The sequence below is a fragment of the Pempheris klunzingeri genome, chromosome 5 (assembly GCF_042242105.1).
Source record: "Pempheris klunzingeri isolate RE-2024b chromosome 5, fPemKlu1.hap1, whole genome shotgun sequence".
Taxonomy (NCBI): domain Eukaryota; kingdom Metazoa; phylum Chordata; class Actinopteri; order Acropomatiformes; family Pempheridae; genus Pempheris; species Pempheris klunzingeri.
The window spans coordinates 8,453,255-8,480,563 of record NC_092016.1 but is presented as its reverse complement, the minus strand read 5'-3'; the positions used below and the strand labels follow the sequence as shown (position 1 = coordinate 8,480,563).

At 41.2% G+C, this 27,309-nt stretch overlaps 1 protein-coding gene across 1 annotated transcript in view; it reads right to left on the bottom strand.

Moving 5' to 3' along the window:
* The window catches only part of nell2a (neural EGFL like 2a), a 75,659-nt gene extending 56,594 nt beyond the window's left edge, over nucleotides 1-19,065 (bottom strand). Inside the window, exons 1-8 of the mRNA XM_070830474.1 lie at nucleotides 19,014-19,065; nucleotides 18,621-18,749; nucleotides 8,329-8,479; nucleotides 6,807-6,980; nucleotides 6,053-6,149; nucleotides 3,114-3,186; nucleotides 1,768-1,850; nucleotides 1,210-1,338 (exon numbers count right to left, since the gene is read on the bottom strand). Coding sequence (XP_070686575.1) covers nucleotides 1,210-1,338; nucleotides 1,768-1,850; nucleotides 3,114-3,186; nucleotides 6,053-6,149; nucleotides 6,807-6,980; nucleotides 8,329-8,479; nucleotides 18,621-18,749; nucleotides 19,014-19,065 — 888 coding nt within the window. The remainder of the gene's footprint in view (nucleotides 1-1,209; nucleotides 1,339-1,767; nucleotides 1,851-3,113; nucleotides 3,187-6,052; nucleotides 6,150-6,806; nucleotides 6,981-8,328; nucleotides 8,480-18,620; nucleotides 18,750-19,013) is intronic.
* Nucleotides 19,066-27,309: the final 8,244 nt, after the last annotated feature.

The window sequence follows — 27,309 nt, the reverse complement described above, 5'->3', positions numbered from 1 at the left end:
ACTCCGTGACAGCAACATCTATGCACCTGATCCACCTAAATGATAACATCTTAATGCATGACCTTTGAATTTTAAAGGTCACAGCTAATTGCCACACATAAGGTAAGGAACATATCCCATCTAATTCCTTAATTGCAGCCCAGGAATGGCAACACATCGTTCCCAGCAAATGAAGAGATTTCATTGGATGAGTGAGCAGAACAAATCCCTGATGATAATTATCATCTGTCTAGAGCAATTAGGTGCGGTGCACTGAGAGATATGTGATTTCCTATTTTTTGCATGTTGGGTAGTGGTGCGCGAAGGCATCTCATTGGCTGGTCGGTGGGCTTCAGTAGCCGCGAATGAGTTTCATGTTCCAAAGCTGAGTAGACTGACAGGGGGTGAAATCTGTTTGCTGATGTGGTACAAGCCCCACATCTCCAATCGCTTTTAATTCTCTTTTTTTTGGCAATTATTCACACTTTATGCAGTGCAAAGTAGACCCTTGAGAGGATTGAGCATTACTAAGCAGTGTTGTCGATGTGTCTAATCCTGGGTACTGTGGAGGTTTTCAGTACAGTATCTTTTCTTGGGTAAACTGGGGCAACCCTCCTCTAATGCAAGGAAATAATGAGAATACAAGCTGTTGACAATGGGGCCCCTGCACTCTGAACCTCCACCCTACCCGAACACAATCTCAAACACACCCCCACCTTCACACACTTGATGAACGGGGGAGCAAAACAAAAGCCAAGACCTACAATGGGAGTGATAAATGTGTAGATGTCGCATGTAGTGTCGCATGATGTAGACAGTCGCAAGCACAGACACACACAAACCTGAAGCAACGCAGTGTAACAGACATGATGAAAAATGCATGTTTTCCCTTTCTCTCTTGCTGTAACAGACACACGCTATACACATAGATATATATATATATATATAAACACACACACACACACGTAGACAAACACACGTATCTATCACTCTCACATGCCTGCAAATGTATGTATGCATGAAACAATCACATATAGTATGACAAGCACATAATTCCAGATTTAGTATGTTCACACACACAAACACACACACACACACACACACAAACACACACATAATTAAAATTGAATGCCCTCCCTTGCTCTTTATTACTCTACATACGCACCCATGTACCCAGCGTACACACACGCACACACACACACACACACAGCCAAGTGTATGAAGCCCCACCGAGCATGTGCAGTTCCTGCAGCCATCTGTCCAGCCCTCGTCCTCCCGGTAGACGACCCCCTTGACGCTGCAGGTTCTCTCACAATAGCAGCCATCCAGCCCATTCATCTTCTCCTCCGCCCTGGACAGCTGCTCACGCCGACCCGCCCCCCCCCAAGAAACAAAGGGCAAGAATGAGAGAAGATAAGAGTCAGTCTCATTGTGTGTCTATATTCACATGTAGAAAGCAAAGCCTAAAAAGCAAACCAATGGCATCACAAAAGTAAGTCATTAGAAACCATTAACACCATTTGCACGGACAGCGTCTGCATCAGAACAGAAAAGACTTCAATGATAGGCTTATATTACATTTAATGTTAATGTTTCACTGAATGCCTGTTGCATTGAATGGTAATGACAGCAGCTCATTGACAAGTGCACATTTTATGCTACAGCACAATTTACAATTATTTTATTAAAAAGAGTCCATTTAAAATAGTAACTGCTGCTCTTTTTTGAGATGATGCTCAATTTGTTGACTAAATGTCAATTACAACACATTATATCACATTGCATTACCTTGCTGGATGTTTTAGCAAGGATGTCCTGCAGTTCCATGATTTTCTGCACAAGTCCATGGAAATCATTGCAGGTCGGACATGCTGGGATACAAGAGACAATACAGTATACTGCAATTTAGTACACCTAGTTCTATAATTTGCAATCATGATAATAGCAAATAAAGACAGCTGTAGTTACAGATGTGCATAATTAGTCTGTTATGATACAACTAATCTTTTTTTTAAAAGATAAAAACGTGTACATATATTTTTTTAATATGAACTGAAATAGGATTTAAAACTCAATAACAAAACAAAAAAATGTATTTATATTTATTTACTCACTCACTAACTTAATTTAGGGGATATCAACAGCAGCTCACTGCAATTTCTCTCATCACTTTCTATTATTGAAAGTAACTGTAAGTGTCTTCTCTGCAGGACCTCGTTTACTTTAAACTGTGGTTAGCAATGTCCTCTGGCAACTTTTGGATGCATGGGGACATAAAATCAGTGTGAGAATCATTTTTAAACCGTGAGATCTTTGTGTGTCTTCCCTGTTAGCAGGAGGAGTTAGCAGCAACTGGATTTTGATTAATAAATATACCCTTTTAAATTATAATAATTTCTTAAATGTGTGGGATTGGTTTCTGATGCAGGCAGTGATCTTTTGACACAAACTTGAGGTTGTGGACACATGTTAACATTCATAAGACTTTGACCCTTTTGCTTTATAAATTCAGAAGAATCTGTATTAATTTGCATTTTGTCTAAATTATGGTAAAAAAAAAAAAAAAGAGACTTTTCACAGGAGAGACTGAGGGAAGAATTGTTTCTCAATTGCTAAGCTGATTTACTCCAATGAGTCTTTCTGCATTTCTGCCTAGAAAAATAGGCACAACAGGTAATTTAAATTAAATGAAACGCTCTAAGAAATACTTCTTTAAAGTGGAAATAGACATATTTTCACAAGATGCATCACTTGATTTTCAGTGGCTTTAAGTTTTTTAAGCATCAAACTGAGTGTTTTTACTCTTACAAAAGTACTATAATATTTATACACTTTCCTGTGTATGTTAACAGGTAATAATGCCGGACCCTATATGTGTGTGGTCGTAGGGAATAGCTATTGGGAATAGCTACTAAAAGGTTATAGGGAAAACAAAAACACTATCCGCTTAAATTGACCCGGTTTCATTTTTGCTGGAGATTGTGCACAGTGGCAGACAGAATTGCAATGTAAAGGTGAGCCTTATAGGGAGCCAATTTATATGCTGACGGTGTCATTACTCTTCAACCATTACACTGTGCACTGAACATTTACTTAGTAGTGATAAAAAGTTTTAAGCAAGAGACTGCACTCACTTCTGTTCAGATCTGGACACTGTGAGATGTAACCCTGTGGCATCACCAGGATTTCCACGTCCTGCATGACTCCCTGCACACGCAGACACACAACAAACTTTTCAATCAGGGAGAATAACACCTTACAGATGGTTAACGGGCAACAAGAGTCAGATGAAGCATGCTAATGTGTAGTAAGTGGATAATGACCCAGAGGGACGATGGTGTCTAAGTGTGCTTATGGTACATTTTCCACATGAGATAACATGGAACTCAAGTGTAAGCAGCACAAGCCAACACAAAACCAACAGCTCTGTTCATGAGAGGTAAACTGCTGCAATCATGAAACAGAATACAGTGAAATACCGTTAAGTCCTAGAGCGAGTGCAAATACATTTTTCAAAATGTGGAGTAAGAGATGGTTGCGTGGTGAGATAATATGTCTACTAAGTTGTCTTGGATGAATCATCTCATTTTACTGGACACCAACAGGTGTTAAGTGAACCAATGATGTGGGAGTTTTAGTACGTAGATGGAATTTTTATTTTTTCTTCCAATCTCCTCTGATAAGCACAAACAGGACATACAGATTCAATTTAAATCATAAGACCCAATTGATAGCTACTTTCGTCCTGTGGCCGAACCCCCAACACATACTACACACACACACGTATACACATTTACACACAGATACTCTGTTGCCATGGTAACCTGGCCCATTTCGTTCCTTGAGTGCATTTATTTCCCTTACAGAAGTGGAGGGGTGCAACTTAGGAGAAATTGTTTTTTAAATTGTCTTGCCACTTCAATTTACCGTCCATAAATTTAAAATCCTGCGGAAAAGATTTGCTGATTTTTCATGGCAACATGCTGAAATGGAAGCAGATTGGAGTTGTGTCTGTCATACTAGTGATTGTACCATAAAACTATACATCCACCTGCAGCCATCATCCCCTTTTCCCATCCTGCATCGACAGTAAACTTCACCTGCATTGTGATATATACTTCCCCATTTCTAGTGAGAACAACAGTTAGAATGTCTTCACCTTCAGTAATATGATATTTCTGAGTGCAGTGTGAATATGTGGATAGGGTTTATTCAACAAGAGGGATTTAAATGAAATCTTTTATATGTGATTGGATCACTTTAAAGTAGGCACGGCTTTAGCAACAACAGGTGATACAGAGCTGAAGAGCATCAGGGAGCTGTCAATGATCTAATTACTAAATCAGACCCAAAATGTTTTAAAAAACACCTCCTATGATATCCTACAATCCACAAGCTAATAAACAGAAGCTTTATATGGAGAGCGGGGTCAGCTAGTTGACCAAGATCACATTTGATTCAATAAATGTATGTGTTTGTCCCTGAGTTTAGGATGGACAAGTACACATTCTGGCATATAACAAGAGATTAATGAGCAATTAACACAGAGATGCATGATTTAAAAACTGAAAAATGCATTTGTCATTTCACTTTGTATTTAAGCAGAGCTTGTGTTGTAATTCTGCATTATCAAAGCAGTTGCTAGACTTTGCTTTGCACCTTCTGGCGACTGAAAAAAAATAAAGTTAACTCTCTGAACCGATTCTTCTACGTCAGTGACGCTCTGTTTACTGCAGTATGGATGCAGAAACACGTGGGCCGTCGACAGTTGCCCCATCTGTACCGGAAATGTGAATTTGTAAAAAACAACAAGAGGCAGTGCGAGAGCTGAATCACTTCTGATGCACTAATATACATTTTCTCCAAAATGCAAACAATCATAGGAAGATATATTCTGACTAAACTGAGACTGGGAGACTGGGAAATAAGATCTGATTTGCATGTTTCAACACCTGCTGTTTCTTGTTGCAGGAGAGATTGTCTGAATTAAAAGTAAATTGTTTTCAGCCTTTCGAGACAATTTACGACATCAGTATACATATAACTACAGACGACATACCACTGATAATACTCAAAAAATGTGTCGTAAGGTAAAATAGATCTTGCAACCAAACGATGTCTGCAGCCCGTAAAGAAGATATTTATCAAGTTGTGAAGCAGATATGCAGACACACTAATTTTGATTCAAGTCTTCACTATAACCGTTAAGGGTTTGATTTTCTCATCTTTAGCTGACACCCACATACAGACATTGGCTGTCTGTGTGTGTGTGTGAGTGCATGTGCCCTAATGAAGCTGTGTGTTTTAAAAGAAGACATGCCTCCCTAGCAACTAATCAAGGCTTCAGAGAGTGGCGAGGAGAGATGCTGCTACGTGACAAGATTAGTGGGTGACCTCCTAGGCTTCTTTCATCTACCAATTAACACAGAGGAAATTCAACAGCCTGGACACAATGTCTAAAGCATTAATACACACACTCACACACACACACGTACAAACATAAACATCACCACACCATCAAACACAGAGCCAGCAGATGGATTAAAATAGTTACAGTTGCTTGTAAGCTGACATTTTGCCCCAACATGTCACCCCAGGTGGGAATTTTTGGAGAGCAGTCCAGTCTGGGAGAGGCGATACGTGTCTCTCTGTCTGATAAACAATACTATAGAGTAAGCTTAATGAGCATAGTCCAGAGGCAATTTAATGATTTCTCCCAAATCAGTGTTGTGGGGGTTGCTGAGATAATTGCACTAGGCTTAGCTGCAGACTACGGGAAACAGAACAAACAATGACAAAAAAAATGTCAATTCCTATGGTAGGCAGAGCAACCCTCGAATTAAAATGGTAAGCCTTGAGAAATGCATGCAATTAAATCCAACAGCTATAATAAATAAAACCAAGCAAGCCAAATAAAAAGAGGGAGAAGATACAGTACAATCCAAGACTGAGTATGGGTTGAAAATCTGGTGCAACAGCTGAGATGTTCTTGCCATTCTGAATCATTTATCACACATCAGGACAAGCATCAACATTACGATTCTGAGAGGAAGGTTTGTACACCAGTGCTAACCTTAAAGAAGCCATGAGCAGCGTTTCTCTGTCCGAGCCAAAAGGAGGCATCTTCAGGTATGTCCATGTAGGGGGCTTCCACCACCCGCTCATAGATCCTGCAAAACAAATACAGAATGCTTACAACATTCAGGCTATAACTTTTTTTTTACCCATTTACCCATCACTAATTTAGAATAACCATTTCCCCCGCACCGCAGGTCTTGCCCTGTTAAATCCTTCGGTTAACTCTTTCCCTGAGGGGGATATAGATAGCAACATGCTTTGTGTGATACACATGGTGTTGCCGTCTGCTTCTTTTATTGTGCCAGGAAGGATCTGTTCACATAAACAGTAACAACCCCTTTTATACAGCAGATACACGTATGATGCAGGTGAACTCAAGGTACATTCAACCAGCATTCCAGCAACCAACTTCACTACCCCAGCCAATTTAAAATCTGTAGAACTCACTGGAATCATTTTTTATGATAATGCTGGTAATGCTGCAGGCACATGAACTGAGTTTAGTCACTCAATGAAAGCAACTGAATTTTATAATGATAAACAAATATAATATAATAATAAAAAAAACAAGTTCAATGCGAACCGATCACGTCACGGCCCCGACTTAATTAGGTCAGGATCGGGGCGGACGCCAATTGGTTACATGGGATTGGTGCATCCTAATTTAAAGTTAGCTTTGGAAACACAGGAGACAGTCATATCTGTATTTTCAGTTTTATTTTCACAAATATTCATCCCCAGCTTCTTACCTGTTACAGTCGACATGTAGTATGACATGTGTGGCACTAACGGCCACAGAGACCTTGTGCCACTGGTCATCAGCCAGGCTGTAAGGGAACACCTCAGTGTGGGCCTGTTGGCCTTTGGTACGATAGTGAAGACGCACCTCACTGCGCTGGCCGCTGCTCTCCAGCTCCAGGAACCTGCGGAATAAAAGCGCCGGCAACCCGCTTCTAGTAACAGCAACACAATGACAATTTGCACTCCCTGCATCGCACAGTAGACCTTGTTGCATTAAGGTCGAATCCTTATTTCTGTTAACACAAAAACCTGCATGCATCACCAAAGTGTCTGGGCTTCTCTCAGCACAGTGCTGAGATAAACATGTCACTCATTTCCAAGCAGTGCACTCACATCTCCCCAGATTTGCAGCACCATTTAGAATTTAATCACATCACTGGTCAGGCATAATGGTGCTCTATGGATGTTAAGTGCGACATCAGCAACACACAACAATAACTCACATGTAGAGGTTCAACTCTTTATATTGGCGTATTAGTATTCTAACAGAATCCTCTTCTCAACACCACTGAGATTCACCCAGCGTAGTGACACTAATGGTAAGAGCTGCCTTCACCTCTGCCTTTAAAGACAGACTTATTTGAACTACAGCCATTTGCTGGAAACATTATTCAAAAGAAAAATGGACACAAATGCAAGTGTGGCAATGGAGCTGATTTATCTACAAACCAAATCTAATAGATTTACTCTCGTCGAATGGGACACATTCGTCCCAGCTCCATAAATGCACTACCTAACTCTTCTGACGCTAAATTAGTCCTTCTCGCGTTTCCAAGCGTAACCATGCAGTGCTGCTTTGTTGCATATGAATGGCTGGAAAAGCTCATCAGCAGTGGGGAAAGTCATTAAAATCCCTCTGAGCTCTCTTCTCAGGACTGACTTTAATGTACAAACTGTTCAATCAACACATTATGTGGATTCAGATTGCTGTTCTGATCATCCAACGGCTCAGCTACCACAAACTAATGGAAAACATTAGCATGCTAACTGCGGATAGAGACACATCAGTTTTCGATCCACGATCACAGACTCAATGTTTGGAACGTTGATGGGCTGTGAATAATATGTTGGCATACAGAGTGATTTGCTTTGTTGACTCGACTGGCGTGTAAAACATCTAAATGCTCATCAAATACAAATATTCAGGTTACAATCAACATGTTACAGACTGCTGATGTGACAAAACAGAGAGTGGCACTAAATTTAGAGAACAATTTTAATCTAATTTGAATGAATCAGTGGGGCTTTATAAAGCTATGCGGTGCTCCATGTGACATTTCCGTCTTTTCCATTACACACTGCTAAAATATGCATCTCCAATTAACTTAGAAAATTTGCTATGCATTGCTGATATATATTTCTAAGTCTATCCAACTTTCAAAAATGGCTATATTTTGAATGAATGGCACGGGCTACCCTTTTCTATGTATTATAGAACAGATTATAATGTGAAATGCAAAATGATCGTACCTGTGCTCAGAATGATGAATGGAGAGGATGACCCCAGAGTTGAGGTGATCTTGTTTGAGGGTCACCAGCACGGTAAACTCATTCTTGCCTCTCAGCTTCTGAACCATTTGTTCTGAGACCTCAGCAGGAGCCATAACTTCCCTCGAGGACCCTAGAATGAAGAGGGAAATATCAGATATTATTTTAATGGCCAAATGGTAAATGGCTGCATTTATATAGTGCTTTTATCCAAAGTGCTTTACAAGTTGCCTCTCATTCACACACACACGCACACACGCACGCACACACACACACACACACACACACACACACACACATGCATGCACGCACGCACGCACACATACACACACACACACACACACACACACACACACACACACAGAGATGGCAGCAAGCTAACATGCCCAAAACATTAGTTGCAATTATGGGTTCAGTGTCTTGTCCTAGGACACTTGGACAGGAGGAGCTGGGGATCAAACCACCCACCCTGTGATGAGTAGACGACCTACTCTACATACCTGGCTCGCTATTATCATCATTATTATTTCCACTACTTGCACGATTAAGAGCCAGTTCCTCATGCAGATCTGGCAAAAACATTAACATTATGAAAACAAAAACTAGGACTAACACTGAGTCTTTAACATGTATGCTTTATTAACCTAAAGACATTTGCTAAATAATTGAGGCCAGGCCGACGCCCTGAGAAGCTAGAGCCGTAGCTGTGAATTGTGAATTGTCAAGGGATTACTTATGAATATGAATATGCAATAGTAATGAGTGGACTAAGAATGTCTATTTTGCATGTTATAGTTCAAATTTTCATACACTGTGTTACAAATTGTATGTGGATACAGCTAACATCTCAATACCATTTTAAATCTAGACAGAATGAAGGCACTGATGAGATGATAGCCAGGATAGAATACTGACAGAATACTGTCAATAAAAACTATTTCACTAAGTAAAAGTATTTTTCAGTGTATGAAATATACTGAAATATGTTGTAGTGAAGTGAAATGTGGTATTGACATTTTGTGGTTATTCAATAGGAACATTTGCTATAAGGAACTAGAGAACATCCGGCTGGGATTCACAGGCTATATGCTGTAAATATTTGATGTCTTCACATAAACTCATGCTGAATTTAAATTCATAAATGAAAAATAACACTAAACACACTTACTGGTGTAAAAGAAAATGTCATGAAAATATTTCATATTTCTTTTTTTAAAAAAATGTATCTGTGTATTCCCTTCTGCATTTTGATGAGGAGACTTCAGTTGCACATATAGCTCTGGTAAATATTACAACTGTACTCCCAATAAAGGAATTTCATTTAAACTTCAGGAAGCTGCAAGTCAAACACTTTCCAAAAAAAAAAAAAAGAGTCCAAAAACACTGTTAAAATCATTTTACTCAAATTCGCAAGTTGGTTGACCATTTTCATCTCAAGCCTGTTTTGATAAATGCTGGTGTACCCTCAATATGTGTTAAAATAATCATGAGGATGTTTGTCAAATTAAAGCATTAGGAAACTAGCACCACTCCTTGAAGCTTAAGTCGTTTCAAGATCAAGTCAGGTCATTCACCACATTCACTCCAATAAAAATTGACGTCACCCACTTGCTAAAACCATCAGACGACTTAATCCTACCAAATAGTGTACCAAACATGTGTTAGGTTGTATCAGCTATCCCGAAAACTGGATCAATGGAATGCTTTCTCCTTGTTTGGTGTGGGATTAGAGATATGAAGCCAAGGATTTGGGGCGAAGACGTTAAAGGCTAATGGTGCTTGTGTAGATGGGAGGGCGTTTTCTGTGTAGTTAGCTCACAAGCTCCTCTTCCAACCAGTGTGCCCCCTCCATCCTCTCCAACTCTACACAGACGTCTATGCTACTTTAATGGAAGCATCAATAAATGATGACGTTTCTCAGAAGCAATCACATCAAAGAGTTCACTTCCAGCTATGGGATGCATGCAAGATGCCCTGGCACACTTAAACGCTCCAGGAAGCTAGCGTGGCGGCTTTTCCTCAGTGTATTAACATTACTTCCAGCTGGTGGGAGTAGCCAATTAACACAATGCAACGTGAAACACCAAGCAATGCCATGATCAAGACTGGCATACACAGTGAACTCATTGGTTATATAGGATAACATGGTGCCATGCTGAAAATAGAAGCATTCGTACTTCTGGTGGGGACCTACCACCGCATTAGCCTTTTCCTGATGTAGGCTTTTAAAGCCACTGGGGACATAGTTTGAGTCACTTCTGTCTAAAAAAAAAAATGTTCACTAGATTTGTTGCTCACCAGAGGAGATGCACAGGGCACAGTTTCATGCATTTTGCACTGCCAGCGGAGTATCATTCCAATGTCATTGGCTGAGATGGGACAGATGGTCTAATGACTGCAACAGGAGTTCTGCCTAGCAATAATCTGCTGCCATCAACAGATTCCGCATAATAACCAAATCTAAATGACCACTGTTGACAATAATCTCAGAAATTATTGGAAATTATTTTTGTGTGTTTTGATCCTAATTACTGAATTGTAATCTAAGCTACAATTGAGTGTCTTTAATTTGAGTATTTCAGATTTACAATGTTTTATGGCTGTATGCTCTGGTCAGCCTATTGCCATGGCATGTGTTGAACAGAGATTACACTGACGTCTCAATCATGAGAAAAATGAGCGCAGTGGGAGCAGGTGTCAGGGCGGGGTCCGTACTGGGAGAAGGTTGATGAGGCAAGGGGGATGGTGAGGACTGAAGAACCTCTACCACTGGGCTGCCCTGCAGTTTGGCAGCCATGAGCCTTTGATCTATGAGTGGATGATTCTCATCACCAGTCTTTACACTTTGAGGGGAACGGGGCTGCTTTAAATGGTACTTTGGGGGATTGTAGGGTGGGGGCATCTTCTCATTTAGATTGAGTCGTGAAACTGGTCTGTGTAGAGTTGCCTGCATGAAAAGCACTATGATCTCAACACTCTTAACAGGCACTGAAACAAAGATAAAGCTATAGCAGTAACACCTCTGCATTTCTAAAACATCCATGAAAGAGCGGTGGATGAGTTTGTGCTGTGATGAGAGGGCCAGCGTTCCCTTCTGCCAAATCAATGTGGCCCTGCTGAGGGGGCCTTTGGTCGATTATCTATTGGCAGACGCCTGGATGGGGCAGCCACCTGCTCCTAATGACCACTCTGATGTGAGATACTGACACAAAATAGCTTGAAAATGATGATCTAGCACATAAAATTCCAATCAGCACATTTTTCAGCACAATAACACAGCTCTTGTCATCTATCCTAGTTGTTCACAGAATATGAGGACCAGCTGATATGTGAGAAAGCTGTGTTTTTGAGACATACAGAGTTTTATCAGCTGACTTGAGATCTCCAAAAGCCTCGGGCTCAATAGCATCCCCAGGAAGCGCAGCTTTGGGCTACAGCCTAATCTTATCTCACGGGTACATTGTGCTTTAATGGCTACACTCAGGCCACGATTTCCATCCCTCAGCTTCACTTCCAATCTTGAACTGTCTAATGTGGTCTTATTTTGTCTGACCCCTTGGCCCCACACAGCTGTAATCCCCCCCCACACTTCCATCACTGCATTCTCGTGGAAGTATGCTGGCAGCACTGCACCAATCACTTGCTCACACATTTAGCATTTAGAACAGGTGCCCTGCAGCACAAGCTTGAGAGTCCACATACACCCAGCTTTTCCACAATCCTTTTCTCACACCCTGTTTTCATTTCTACCTGTATTTACAGAATAGAAGTTTTTGTACTGGATAAAAGTTTCATCATTTTTCCTCCAGGACACAAAGACAGAAGAATGACAGGTGCAAGTACATTTCTATTTGTAATTTAATTATTTCCCAAGAGAAATTGTGACTAAAAACAGTATTACTGATATCAGATAAGAAGATCATGGGCACATTGGAATGTGAATAATGAGGACTTTCATTCTTTGGTCTCTAGTGGATTGCCAGAACAAGATAACACCTCCTACGTCTTTGCAACAACTCTTCAACAATTCTGCAAATAAGCCTTCTCTTGACCAGTTAAGAGTGAGTGAGCCATGATATGTACTAAACACGTAGAGCCAAGAGAGGCCAGAAAAACACTGTGATCCAATCAGCGGAGGAAGGAACACAATACTAGCATGTAACAAGTAAAAGTGTACTATTTTCTTATTGCATAATGTTTTCTATTTGGAAAATGACAAAACAACACATTTTATCTGCTCAGAGAAGGATATGTGTGGGAGTGCTAGGCAAGAGAATATCTCTCCAGAGGGATTAGAGTAATGATAAACTCTCTACCGGCAGCAAACTCCAAACCCTTCATTATTGTCAACACACACACACACACACACACACATGCGTCTATGAACACATGCACATACACTAACAGGTGAAGACGGCAACACAGACAGGCACACAAACAGAACACTATAACCCAGACCTTTGGCTAGCCTACAGTTCCATACAAACACTGAGTCAACACAGAGAGAGAGAGAGACGGCCACAAACATATGCTGAAACATGAGCGAACAAAAAGATTAAAGCATACATCCACAACCACCAAAAGCTGTTTGTTGCAGCTCCTGAATATTCCACCATGCACAGCCAATCTGCATTCGGCGGACCATCTCCCCCCACTGTGTCTCCACTCTCCTGGAACAAATACTAAACTGAGCCAAGGGCACCTCCAGGACTGCTTTGGCCAGCAATTTCTCACCAATTCTCAGATCACCTCCCCAGTGACCGACTGTCTGACATTCACACATACACAGAGCTAATGACAGCCTTCCAGCCACCCGACTGTATAACTGCCTTATGGGGATAGAAATACCTCTCCCTCCATGGTCATCGGCGCTCCGGTGTAGAACGCAGGATCAGGCTCGCCTCAGAAAGCAGCAAGTAAAGCAGACTTTGACCACAGGGAGTTGGGGATAATGTCAGTCAGGTTGGGCACATTGCAAAGACCACAACGCATGTTGATGGAAGTAGGATAACCTTATATTCTAAAATCTGTGTGGACTGGATTATTCTGACTAAGCAAGGTTATCTGACTAAATTCAGGTAAATGTCAGTTATCAGCTGAGGTTACAGAGCGATATCTGTTAAGATCACACCAAGAAGTCACAGTGAAGAACTTCAAGCTATTTCATCTCTCATTAGAGTCCTTTAAGTCTTATTCTTACAAAACTATTGAAAAGATCGGCCACGCTGTACAATCTCTTCAACATGTTCCCAAATCAAATCAGTAAGAATTTTCTGAAAATGCATGTTAGTTTCATGAAACAGGACAGAATAAGACTTCTACACTATATAGCCGAGAAAAATTCCATTTGATTCCAGAAAGTTCTTGAAGAAATAAGCCCCTGCAGTGGTTAAGTTCACATATTTTCAAGTCCATCCTAACACAGTCATTATGCCTTGCCTTGAAGTACACTGAGACAGTTATGGGTTGCTGTAAACATTCCTGTCCTGTACTGTTAGCAAAGAAATCCCTTCTGAAAGTAGATTTAATGTAAGCGATGAGGGATAAAATCCACAATCTTGCTTCTATGCAAAAACACTAAAGTTCAGCTTAAACTAATGTGAGGCCTCTGCAGTCTGAGTTAGTTGGAGACACTTTACAATTCCCACTCTGTGTTGCCATCCCTTTGCTGCTGTTCAGCAAGAAAACACTGTGAGTGCTTTCACACTCCGTGCCGGTTCCGGTTCCGGTTCCGGTTCCCGGACTTAATTTTGAACGAGCCGGCGCGTTCAAACCGAAAAAAAAAATCGGTTCGGGACCTGAAAAGTTTGTTCGTCCTCGCGAACCGTGACATCATCAGTGGGCGTGTCAACGAAAGTTTGCCGATAATCCATGACATTCGCCATTTTGCCGGTGTTGTGTTTACTTCCGCCTGAGTAACGCGGAGTAACGTCCTCCCACTTTGGTTCCGCTTAAGATGGTGTGAACGCGGGCTGGTTCGCCAGAAAGCACCAAGGTTCTGAGACACCAGAGCGGAGCTGGAGCCAAAACCAGAACCGTGTCTGTCTGAAAGCGCTTTGTATGAGGAATTTCAGACCATAAAGTCTTTATCTTTTTTTAAAAAAAGCTGTGAGAGCCTCATACTAACTTCAGCTAAACTTTGAAGTGACTTTGTTACACAGAGCAAGGACTGTAGATTTTGTTTGCATCTGTTACATCTGTTAGGGAGGTGGTCTCTTTGCACCCAGTATTGTCGGGTAGAACAATTACAGTGATCAATGACCCTTTAAAGGTTCTATATGGGAGATTCTGAACATTAATACAGCGGCAAACAGCTATTTACTCTGTTAAGATTAGGGATGCACACAATTTCGTCCGTGACCAGGGCTACTTAAGGTACAACGGCAGTTACAGTAAGTGGTGCATCTAGTTTTGCAGGCACAAGCCACTGCAGCCCCCTCGAGCTAATGCCCGATGTAAACACAGATGACATCTTGTAAAACGAGCACAGTTTGACAGTATTTTGATATAGAATATTTAGGAGTGTCAGAATAAACTGGTATATAACCACTTGACCGGAGCAACGTGTAACCACATTCACCACAGGCGTGTAGGCATTAACCTGCAGGCTCATAGCCACACTCAGCAAACCTACATGACGTTGCTTCTTACTTTTACCAGTCTAAATTGAAATTTCTGTTTAACCGACAGGGAAATTAGTTGCTAGGAACAACACTGGTAAAGGTATAGTGGAGTAATGGCAGAGAATGAAGTCACACTCCCTCTACGTGGGTAATCCAAGCTTCTCTGTTCTTTGTGTTGGTGGCTGTGCTGGCAGTGCATGAGCGAGTCATTCGGCGAGCTGATGCTCAGTGACAGACTCTGGTACAGGCAGTTCTTGTTAGTTTCTTTTGGTCTGAGACGCTGGCGCTCTAGTGCAACATCTAGTAGTTCTGAATCTCATATATTGAACTTTTAAAGTACAATGGACCAGTAGCTTCAAGCACCTTTGACATGAATTCAAGAGTATCATTGCCTATAACTAAAAATGCTTAAATTCAATTCTGCTTGTTAAAGTTTTTATTTACTGTATATATGTATTTATTTGCATGACAGAAAACACTTCTCTTCATTGCATTACATACTTGCCTCTTTCTGCTCTTCAGGTTTAGAATGAATGTTACACCAGCCTCTTTGTCAGTGTTAATTACCTTATTGATTCCTGTAGGTAAATTCTCATCTTGCTTTCCAACCCTTCCTTTAAATGTGGCCTTAGCTACAAAAACAACACGCTCTAAACATGCTAAATACAATTCAGCGAAGAGTACAGAAGCTGCTTACCTATATAGAATTGAATGTGGGCTCTGTAGCTGAAGAACTAAGCTGCCCACTCACCACTTGCATTATATCCTTCTATGGCCTAGTATAGTTTATGGGCCATATACTATCAGCAACAGCATACTAGCACCTGATAAGTGTTGCCCCTACAGTGGAAACATACAATCGTCAATCCTATTCAAACACTTAAATCTGTTACACACACATCATTGGATGAAACCAACTCACATTCACACACAGTCCCTCTGTCTTCCTCCCTCTTCACACACAAGAAAACGCACACAGTGTTGCTGTATTATAAATGAGTCTCATCCATCCTGTTACACTTCAGTGTCGCTGCAGTCTGGGACATAATCACCACAACATACACAGAAACACCTCACTGGCAGTGTTCAAACAATCTGAGCAAGAACATGTTTCAGACAGGATTCACATACGCACACCCAGAGATACAATTAAAGGGGAGTCATGTGCTGCAGCTGAAAGGATGCTTCTAGCAATTGTGATGTTTGCACTTCGAATGAGTTTGGTCCATACGCTGGTAGCCAGAGAGGGAGGGAGTATGGGTGTAAGTGTGTTGGGGGAAGGGAGTGCTTCTGGGTGTGGCCCCTGTGCTTGTTTATATAGAGACAGATAGATATCTGGATGTCGAGATATTAAAAACTGTGGGGGAAGTGCTAATGATGTGATGATTTTGTGGCGTGGCTGGGTATCACCTGGTATCAGGACATGAGAGGAGTGTAGCCCGCGGGCTTTTCTCTCTCTCTATTATGCCTGTCCCTGAGGTCCACCTCTCCTAATGCTATGCAATGTTGCGCTGACAGCTACCTTCAAAAGCATCAGCAGGGGTGCACTAAACAGCAATCCCCCCACTGCTCATTGCTCTCCTCTTTCTCAGACACACAAAAAAAAACATACTTTGGCAGACTGATAGAAAGATATAGGGAACACCACAGTTCCTTATCCACACACATGCACATATACACATTTATATACTGTGAATCACTCTGCTCCTTCTCTTTCAGCTTTCAGCGGCTACCCCTCCTCCTGCCTCCACCCAGCACCCAGAGATAACAGCTTTCCCTTCGGGCAGGCAGGCAGTGGAAGGGACAGCCATGGATATGTTCTGCCTGCTATCTAATGAGCGTCGGAATGTCACCGTGGGCTTGTCTGCTGGTCCCAGCCAGCCAAGCATCCATACATGTGGAATCAGCACAGTCTATCAAACAGCTGGCAGACAGCTCTGCTCCCTGCACCCCCCCCCCCCTCCCCTCCCCTCTTTCTCTCTCCTTCTTTCTTTCTTTCTAGTTCTCTCTCAGCTTCTTTCTCTCTATCTTCACTCTCTCTGCTCCTCTACAGTATGTGCCTCTCACTGTCTATTTCTGATCACAAACAAACAGAGGCCCAGGTCTGCTCTGCCGGTACGCCTCTCCCTGCCTCCCCCTCAACCAGCATCACTGACTTAACATAGACATCCCAAATGAAGAATGGAGGCAAGCTCTGCCATAAATAACATGCAGCTGCCTTCTCCGCCTGGGTAACGAAACGTACTTAGCAAAGGTAATGCAGAGAAATAAGAGCGTAATGACAGAGAGGTGCCAGTCATGGAGCAGTGGTGTTTTACATTTTGTGGCAAAAGCTGTGGGAGCTTCTGCCTGTAACTGTCTTTGTTTCTCTCTCTCTCTCTCTATCTCTCTCTCGCTCTTTTTATCCAACTCTTTCTTGTAGTCTCTCTCCTTCCCTCATGCTACCTGCCTGGGTAGAGCACTTCTGAGTGTTGTCTACACAGAGGACATCAAATAGCCTGCCTTCACAGAGATGCTGGAGTTGCTGCTCCATGCAGAAGTGCTGCTGTCTCAGCGGCTGTGCGGGGAGATTAGAAGATATCAGCAAGGAGGAGGGAAGAAGAAAAATGTCGACAAATGAATGTGGTGTTTCTCTGTCCCAAAACAACACTGTCACTTTGGTACAGTATGTGATCCATGTTGTGATCCTCTTTGTGAAGATTTGATTTGCCATGTATTTGGTTTTGCCACTGATCTGGGAGCCAAAAGCAATTTCCTCTGTTGCTACTTTTGGCTGGGTTATGATAAGACATCTCCATCCCTGTGATGGGGCTGTTAACAGTCTCATTTGGATCTTAATGAGCGTCTGACATCAAATGACAAAAGATGTAACACTGGCAAAACAGTGCATAAAAAAAGTCAAGCACGACCGCAGCTTTCACAACTCTGTTTCGCACAATGCTATGTACTAAATGCCATGGATAACATATTTAGCCTGCGCACTGCTGTACAACTGACAGCATAGATTCCTGACTCACTCCTCTACCCATTCATATTTTGGTTATAAATGTGTTCAGACTGCTTTAACACTCCAGAAGATCACCAATGGGTAAATTCTAGCAAGGGGCCCATTCACTCACATCATACATCTCTGTGAACACAGGGTTTTGTCCCTGCCTAATCTGATTATGCTCCTTCTTTCTATGATTCTTTGCATGATCCACCCGTCTCTCCCCCACTGCTTGCCCTGCTCACCCCACTTTTTCATGGAGATCTAACGTTGCCTATTGTTCGGGCAGGTGGCAATCTGAGGGCCCCCGGGCTACAAGTCCCGTTACAGAGGAAAACTGAAAATCCACAATATGCCGCTGCTGAAAATCTCTTACACGCTTGTGACATTACATACAGGCATATGGACCACGGCCTTATTAGATGATCTGACATTTTCACAAAAAGATCTTCATCAGGCATCTCAGTAGGAGAGCTTATCCGTGGATTACTGGGCTGCATCCAGTTAGTCTGACAAGTTGTTTAAACAAAATGTCAATAAGCACAGCAATCTCTTCAGTGAGGGCAGTTCGGTCAGCATTCCTCCACCTGCTCATCGCCTCCTATGGACACATTTTAGACCCCATCTATGAGCATAAATAAAGGGAGTGTGTGTTACTGTACCTTGGAAGTGGAAAGCTCTAGACTCGCTGTGGAAGCCCTGGACCTGAGTAACTCCTTCAAAGCCTTCCCCCAGCGTTAGTTCATCAAACACGCTGATGCGCAGGGCAGGGTCAACCCCAAAGCCTACAACTAATTGGAAAACACAAAAACAAGATTGTCATTGTTATTTGCACGCAAGGACACCTGTGATGCTACATGCATTTCCTGCTGGTGTAAGGGGAAGAGATGGGAGGTAACAAGCTGCTACATCAAGTAGATGGGATTATTTGTGGAAAAGCCTAGGTGGCGAATTACGCAGAACTTCACATAATTCAATTACATGCATCCACACCGTACATACTACATGTTGCAAGAAATGGTTACTGTACAATCAGTGACAGCCCTGTGTCTTACCTGAGGAGGCGCAAAATATGCCGAGAACCCGAAATAGCTGTAATAATCCCATGGTGAATGTATATAAAAAAAATTAGTCCATGTTTTGTCCACTTCCGAGAGACAGTATTGTTCAGTCACATGCGAATGATGGATCACCCTCGCGCAGAAGGCTATTACCAATCCCAAATGCTGAGCGGAGGCATTATCTCAACTTTAAATGCCCAGTGATCCAAAAACAAAAAAGCAAATCCGGATAGAAAGAGGGGGGAAAATGTAACAATGTAGAAATTATTCCATGTAACGCAGGATGTGCTCCATCGGCACCACCCGCGGCACAGGTGGGTAACGGAGAGGACGCACGAAGCGAGCTGCCGCTGCCTCACCAGCTGAACAGACAGACGCTCCTACAGCAGCGGGAGTGAGACCCGGAGAGTGAGTGAGGAGAGGAGAGGAGAGGGAGGGAGAGGGAGGGAGAGGGGAGGAAAACCTGCCGAGGAGTGAGAGAGGCAGAAAGAGGGACAATGAAGCCCCCTTGTGGGCTGAGATGAGAAAAGCCTCAATGAATCTAAAAAAAAAAAAAAAATGCCCACGTTGCACCTTAAACCCTGATGGGTATCTTGGTATTTGTTGGCAAATTCTTTATACATTAGTAGTTTGGATTATTATTCCTTCACATTGCACATATTCCTTATACTTCTTATACCTCCATGGTCAATAGTTGGCACATTCCTGCATAAACTATTGGCCTACAGGTCTTTCATTTAAAAAAAAAAAAATAATTCTTTATATTCTTTATATAACTTACATTTTTATTGTTGCACATTTCTATTCTACTTTCTTTTATCTCACCATGTTTGCATGAAAATAACAAGTCAAATTCCTTGTATTTGGAACCTCACTTGGCAATAAACACGATTCTGATTCTGACACAACTGTGTGATTCTGGAAAAGGTGAAGGTAAAATACAGCCAATGATCAGTTGATTAATTCCAGTTCAATGCTAAAGGATGATGCAGGTCAGGTGATCATGCGGAAGTCATATAATCCAGCGTGCATGAAGAATTAAGCTTCTAATAGTGACTGAATTAGCTAATGATGAAAAATATTTAATTGGGATTGAATTGCGTTGTTGTTTCGAAGAAAATCCTTTCGAAATCATCAATTTCTATTAAATTCAGAACAACTAACTAAATTAACCATGATCAAATTACCAAATGACATGAATTATTAGCAAGCTATCGGGACGAAGGGACATAAATTATATTATATTTGAAGCAACTGTTTAAAGTCTGAAGTATGTGTCTATAACATAATATTCATCAAGTCCAGCACAGACCATAGGCTGAAGTGTGAAGTGCATCACTTGGGGCAAGGCAACAAACCCCTAACTGCCCCGAGGCGCCACTTTGTGGCAGCCCCATCACTACCATCTCTATAGGTCCTATGTGTGCATGTAAAACTGTACAATGGAGTGTAAATGAACAAAAAATGTGAAATATGAGTTTATGGTGTTCTTTAACTTTATGATTCAATGGTTGCCTCACTTTTATTTAATGCTGCAAGACTGTGGGCTTTTAAGAACGTTCCTGATGGTAATGCTATCCGAGTTGAGCCATGAGGTGCTTTCTTCTTTAATACAGGCCTGCTGCACTGTGGGCTATCGAAGGGGACACGGGGTGGGAGCCATGTCTTGTAAAGCAGAGGTGTGAAATAGTTCAGCTGTGGAAACACCTTGTCCAGTTGTCGGAGGAAAAGCTGACCAAACAGATCTTTAACCGGGATAGAGTACACAATTATCCTCGATCAGGAGAGGTCGCTGCAATATTTTCTTTCTGATTTACATTTTATTTTCATGAGTGATTTGCAGCATAACATAAATGGAGTCAAATAACTAGTGAAGATCCATGGATCCAAGGAACAACAGAAGGAGGGGGTCCGAGCCCATAAGAACTGGCACTATGCTGCTAGCAACGGAGGCAGTTTGCACAAATATAAAGGTATTCCTGAGGAGCCGTGTTTATGTGTTCATTGTGATTTTTGTGATGTTGAGGATGAATTTCATTTTGTGCTCCAGTGCTCCATGTACGGTGACTTGGAAAATCATCTGTTTGAAAAATCAATTGAAGAACCCTGATTTGTTTTGGTTGTCTGAAAGTAAAATGTTGAATTGGCTCTTTGATGAGATTTTTGTCTTGGCAAAAATGAATGGCGACTAAAACAGAGACCAGTGTGTCCATCATAACTTCTGTCATGGAAATTGAATGTTTTGAAAGGTTCTGTTTTTGTTTTGTCAGGAATGTTTAGTGTTACATTTTTCTGTTAAGTTACAGCTTTATGCTGCAGTGATTTTCAGTTTACCTAGTTCAGTGCTTTTGATTGTACAGCACTACAGATGTTCCCTAGCAACCGATTTACATATTTTTGAAGTCTCTGCTAAAACATTATTTTGATGTCTATCATTTTCTACTCATTTGCACAACATTTAGACATGAATGTCTGGCATCTTTAGAAGAATTTGGATCACCACAAGAATTTAAAATAGAGTTTATAATGGCTCTTTCTCATCGGTTATTGCATTTTAGTGTTAAAACATGAATAAGATAAATATTATCTTATATATCTATACTTCTTATTCTTTTGATACTACATGACCACAATAAAAGATAAAATAACGTGGTCCAGAAGTTCTACAGGCATCTAGGTTTGCCGTTTATTTGTCTTGAAGATGTTCCAGCACTCATCCAAAAGGCTTCATCTGTTCTACTGAAAGGCAGAGTCCCCAAGCATTTAAACCTCTTTGGTGGGTTCACATTGATGTTACATGAGGTCACAGAAGTTGTCAAGGTCACATGGTAACCGTGACGGTCCAGAGCCTCATGAATTTAAGTGTAAATTGGTGTGAAACTGCCTGGGAAGGAATGTCATGGCAGCATTATGAGCAGCAGATAAGTGATGCCGCAGCAGCCTCCTCCTCTGTTCAGGAATGGTCCAGTTTGACTTAGACTTCTTTCAAACCATCTGCCTTCTCTGTCCTCATATAAAGAATAGATGTCAAAAGACAAAATTACCAACTGTCTCAGTGTATTGAGTTTACAACAGTGCCAAAAACGATGCTATGATCAGAGCTATGACCTCCTGTAAGCATCCAGTTTTGTTCTTTCAGTTAGTTAAGTCATCCACTAAAGTTGAAGTTTGGCATATCAGCAGGTGGTATGAAAATGAATTAAAATGGAGAGCTTGGCTGGCTGTGTGACTCAGCCTTGTTAATGCCTTATTAGGAAGCACAGATGCTTTTTGTGCTTTGAATATTTGTTTATCCGTCTTGGATCTTCGTCATCCATGGGACCAATTACCGCGTTGAAACAACCGTTTTATCAGCAGCCATACCAAGCTAGTGATGCTTTCTTTTTTCTTTTTTTTCTTTTTAAAGATGAGAATAAACAGTTATATTTTCACTGAATCCTAATAAATGTCCTGCCAGATGGACATGAATGGGAGCCTTTTGTTAATGTTCTGTTAAGATGTGATCCCAAGTCCACAAGAAACCCCAGCGAAACTCTGGATGGTTGGGAAAGTCTGTTGAAGTAGGCTGACAAGTAGAGACCAGCAGACATGATTATAGGGACAGTTCTAGATCCTGCGTGTGCTCAGCTTCTTTCTAAGGACCCCAAATTAACACCAACTTATTTGTCAAATTAATCTGCCACCCCTTCGATTCAGTTTTCATTAATTCCAGTAACATGTTTTATTCTAATTATGAGTCATGCAAAACTGATGTGTTTTGACAAATAGGCCTTTGTCTCCTGTTCAGACAGCATGCTTATAGGCTAATGGGTGGCTATTGTCAATAAAACAAAGGCAGGCAATGGCTCTCCATGCGGTGGCGGAGTGTCGCATCAGCTGTGTGAGAGGGCCTCCAACCTTCTATTCATTATTAATAATACTGATTTCTTCTGGGTGCACACACAGGAAATGTAATTACTTTGTATTGCCCACAAGTTGTCATTTCCTAAAGTGCCATCAGGAAAATAAGAGTCATTAAAGCTTGTGCCCAGCCAAGAATGAAAAGTAATAAACGCACACAGTGCCAACACACACCTACTCTCCTGCTGTGCGCACACACACTCACACACTCACACACTCACTCACACACCAAATCTCTCAGGGCAAGGGCAGTGGAAGTCCTTTCGTTCATCTCTAAAAGATCCAGATGGGTGATGAATTACAAAGCTCTAAGGGGCGTATTCACTTTGGCCATAACTACACCATTTAGACGTACCAATGCCATAGACAAAGGAGAATCATTTGCTGTCGCTGTGCGAGGATTTGAAAGAACTACAGAAAAACTGGCCATATTCTACCCAGAGCTTTCTCCTGGGATTAATTTGTTGATTAATTATTATATATATTATACTGACCTTGTCTGTCTTTCAATTTCAACATTCATGAGTCATATTAAAACTGTAGCCTCTAATGATTCATTACATCTGTCCGCTCAATAATGTTTTTAATATCCATTTGAACCACTTTGACGCTTTATTGCAAATTGGAATGTATAGGATTTCTTAGGTGGATAATAGAGAGTGTAGAGAGACTTTGTTACAACTCTGTTAAACACAGGAAATGTAAATACACCGCTAACAGTTAGATATAGATTTGTGTTGAGTTGCATTTTCGATGCATTTGATGACAAAGGGGCTTCAAGAGCTGCAACAGCACAAGTTTAAATTAATAGAATGACAAAATGATGAGCAATGCAAAAACGTTCATCAAAAAATATTAAAACAAGTATGGAAAAAATAAAATAGAACACAGGCTAGATTTTTTTCATCTCATTCACTTCACTTAACCTCAGGTGGTTTTCATACTCTCAGTGCCACCTTGTGTGCATGGCAGTGGAGTGCAGTGACGGCATCAGAGTGTAGCAGTACTGAGGTACAACAGACAGTGTCACTCTTGGACCATCAGACGGCTAAATACTGGATGACCTGAGATATGGGCAAGACAAAGTTACTGCAGGTGCAGGTGAGGTTAAGCGTGAACAAATGACAAGACTATACAACAGCATCAGCCTGGAATACAGGAATATCATAAGTGAGGAGTGTGGACTTGCTTCTGAGAAATGCAGGCAGTATGACATGATCAACTTTATATTGCTGGGTTTGACCTTTTCATTAGGTTATATGTCTTTTGTGTGGTAACTTTGCTTGCTAGCAGTTTTCAAATGTCTGCGGAGCAATGAAGTAGCAGCTTTGTGGAGCTCATGATATGCAGCTTTTATTAAGACTGTGTCACAACAATATTGAGACCAAATTTTAGCACAATGTTTTGTCAAATTGATTTTCAAAATAACGTTTTTCAACTCAATCATACCTTTCAATTTCAATAAATGTTTAGCATCCTAAAAATAATTAGGATAATTATTAAATAAAAGGACAACAGATTGAATTTTAAAATGTTTTTCTGGTCGATGAATCTGACAAATAAACGAATATAAAACATTTAAAAAATAAAGATTTTCAGTGCCCACGCATCCACTCTTTTTAGACTTTTTCCTTTTAAAAAGCTTTTTTTTCGTCAACGAGTAAAAGCACAAACAACTCAGAACTCTTATTAATTTGCGGCATTTTTCCTTGAAAACTCACATCACTGATGAGCTTGAAATGCTCCACAGGCCATTTGCTGATGTATTTTTTTTTTGTTTTTCTTAACTGTATTACTGCACTCCAAATGTGTCACCGCTTCACAGAAACAAGCCATGTTAATCCAGTCTGGATTCCATTATGGAAGGACTTCCTTTTTAGGTGAAAAACTTGAGTTTAGTATGGTTAGAGGGCTGAAATTTAGGCGACGTGTTTTTAAATGTAACCAACTTACTATAGACGTACTCTTAATCGAAACATGGTTTTACATATGGCGCTCCTTTATAGACTGTCCGTGCAGTGCAGTTGTTCCACCCAGCCACTCCCAATTCCCCTGGATTCTATTGTGAATGTGTGCAGTGAGCTGGCTCATTGGGCCCTCATGGTGAATGGCCCGCAGCCATTCACTCAGCATACAGAAGCTCATTAGAACTCTATAGACACACAATTGTGAGGCTCACATTAGAAACTTCCTCCTCTGGGGCACAGACACACCACACAAAGTGCCAGTTTGCTGCTAAGCTAAGCGCATTGTCTTCCTGATTCATAGAGCTTGGCCCTCCATTCACGATATTAAGTTCGAGTGGTGGAATATCAATTGCGTGTGCAATGGGCCGGTATCTTTTTAAGAGCTTTAGTGGGGTTAAAAAGAGAGAAAAGGGATCTCAGCCGGTCTGCAGAGTGCTAGCTTTCAACAGGGCTATTGTGAGGATCCTGAATGAAGGGACCCCTGTTTTTTCCCTCCATTTCTAAAAAGAGATGGACATCAAATAAATTCACATGAACTTGCTTCAGGGTGTTTCCAAGACCTACTGTTTAAGAATAGCCTAATTATACCTCCCTCTCCTGGAGAGCTCTATTGGAATCTGGCTAATTACGAAGTGGTGAATCTTAATGATGATACGCTCTTAGCGATGCTTTTTAAAACATGCACCACGTTGAGTAAGATTGGTTTCTACCTAAACTGTCGATGGACACAGAAAAATATGTGATTTTAACAATACATACATGATGATTTCAGGAGTGTTGTTAGTTTTGAGGTGCTCATAACAACTTTTAAAATTGCCACAGATTGTTATTTGTTGCTGAAAGGCTAATTCATGTGGAAAGTGATGTGGGAAGAAAATACTCCACAAATATCCTCAGTGTTATCGCATAAAACATACCTTGACCACAAGCAGGGCCCTTTCAAAGTATAAACAAATACAGTTAATATCAGCACTGGAGAGCAGCCTGGGGTTCCCTCCTGTTTTCTCTCTGTGTCATATGAACAAATGACTCTCCTCCAAACAAAAAGCCTTGGGGGACCATCACAGCCACTTGTCTATGTGGAACATGTTAACACACTCTCACTATACAAAAGTAGATAGCGCACACAGACTTGCTAACACTCATCATGTGACAGAGCGCTATGCCTTCTCCACCAGTCTGAGGAATAAAACCTCAAATTTGATTACAAGCAACCTTTGGCTCCCTGGCCATCACACAATAGGCTGAGCTGTCTGGGCCAATTTCCATGCTCAGCATGAGGTATCTACACGCGCAGCCTGGCGCTCCTTGCCACCCCCCACCACCCCCCCCCAAACCAGCACGGATATGCCTGTTTACTGTGCCTACACTCAGGGTCTGTCGCCCCTCTTGTTGGACTTTCTATTATGATGTTGAGGATCATTAGTTGCAGTGTGAAAGGTTACACAAGCCTCTCATTGGAGGTGTATGTGCCAAAACATCACTATATGCACGTGTATGTGTTTTTGTGACCATTTTTGTATACAGTTGCAATCTTCAAATATGCATTTGCCCCCACTACACTGAGGGTCGGCACTCCATAAATATTTTGGTGGTTGAGTCGGCTGCCTGTGAAGACACATGGGTCTCTTAACGCTGACCTAGAGCACAACTTAAACCCCTCTGTAAATTAAACAAAAGTTTTTGACTGACTGGCAAATAAACTAGAGCTAACTAGAAGTTACCAAAATTGAACAATTAAAACTAAGGAATGTTGTCTTCAATCCTTTAATAGATCTTGTCAATGTTCAACAACAATAGCACAGCCATGTTATAGAAAAATCTAAATGCATTTGCATCAACAGAAACATTTAATCTTTAAAAAAGTATCATATAGAACTACTATGAAAATTCTTATTATGTAATTGCATACACACACAAAAATGCTACATTTATACAAATTTGATTATGAAACCAAATTTTAAGTCATCTGGTTAGGCAATGGAAGGTGACATTAGGTGGTGTCACTTTCTTAGAAAAAAATTTATTGTTTATCGCACTTAGCTCATGATTCTTGATAAAATATATCTTTAAATTTGATTGCACTACTTTGTCAAACTGTGTTTATTCACACAAACGTGACGTGGTTTTAAATCACTGTGCAATTAATAAAACCCTCACAGAGCAATGTTTTTGAAATGAAACAGAAAAAAAGCACATTGCAAATGAAGTGCTGAGGGGTTTGTATGAGGCACAATGGGAGGCTGGAGAAAAGAGAAAACTATTTACTACTGGAGAGGACTGTTTGGTGCATGTTAAACTTTGGCCAGCAGTTCATTGTCTCTGGTGTCTATCATTTAATAGGCTAGTTGACATAATGAATGAGCCAGACCCACCTTCTGCCACTCCAGAAAGGACCCCAGCCTTATCTGAATTGAGAAGCA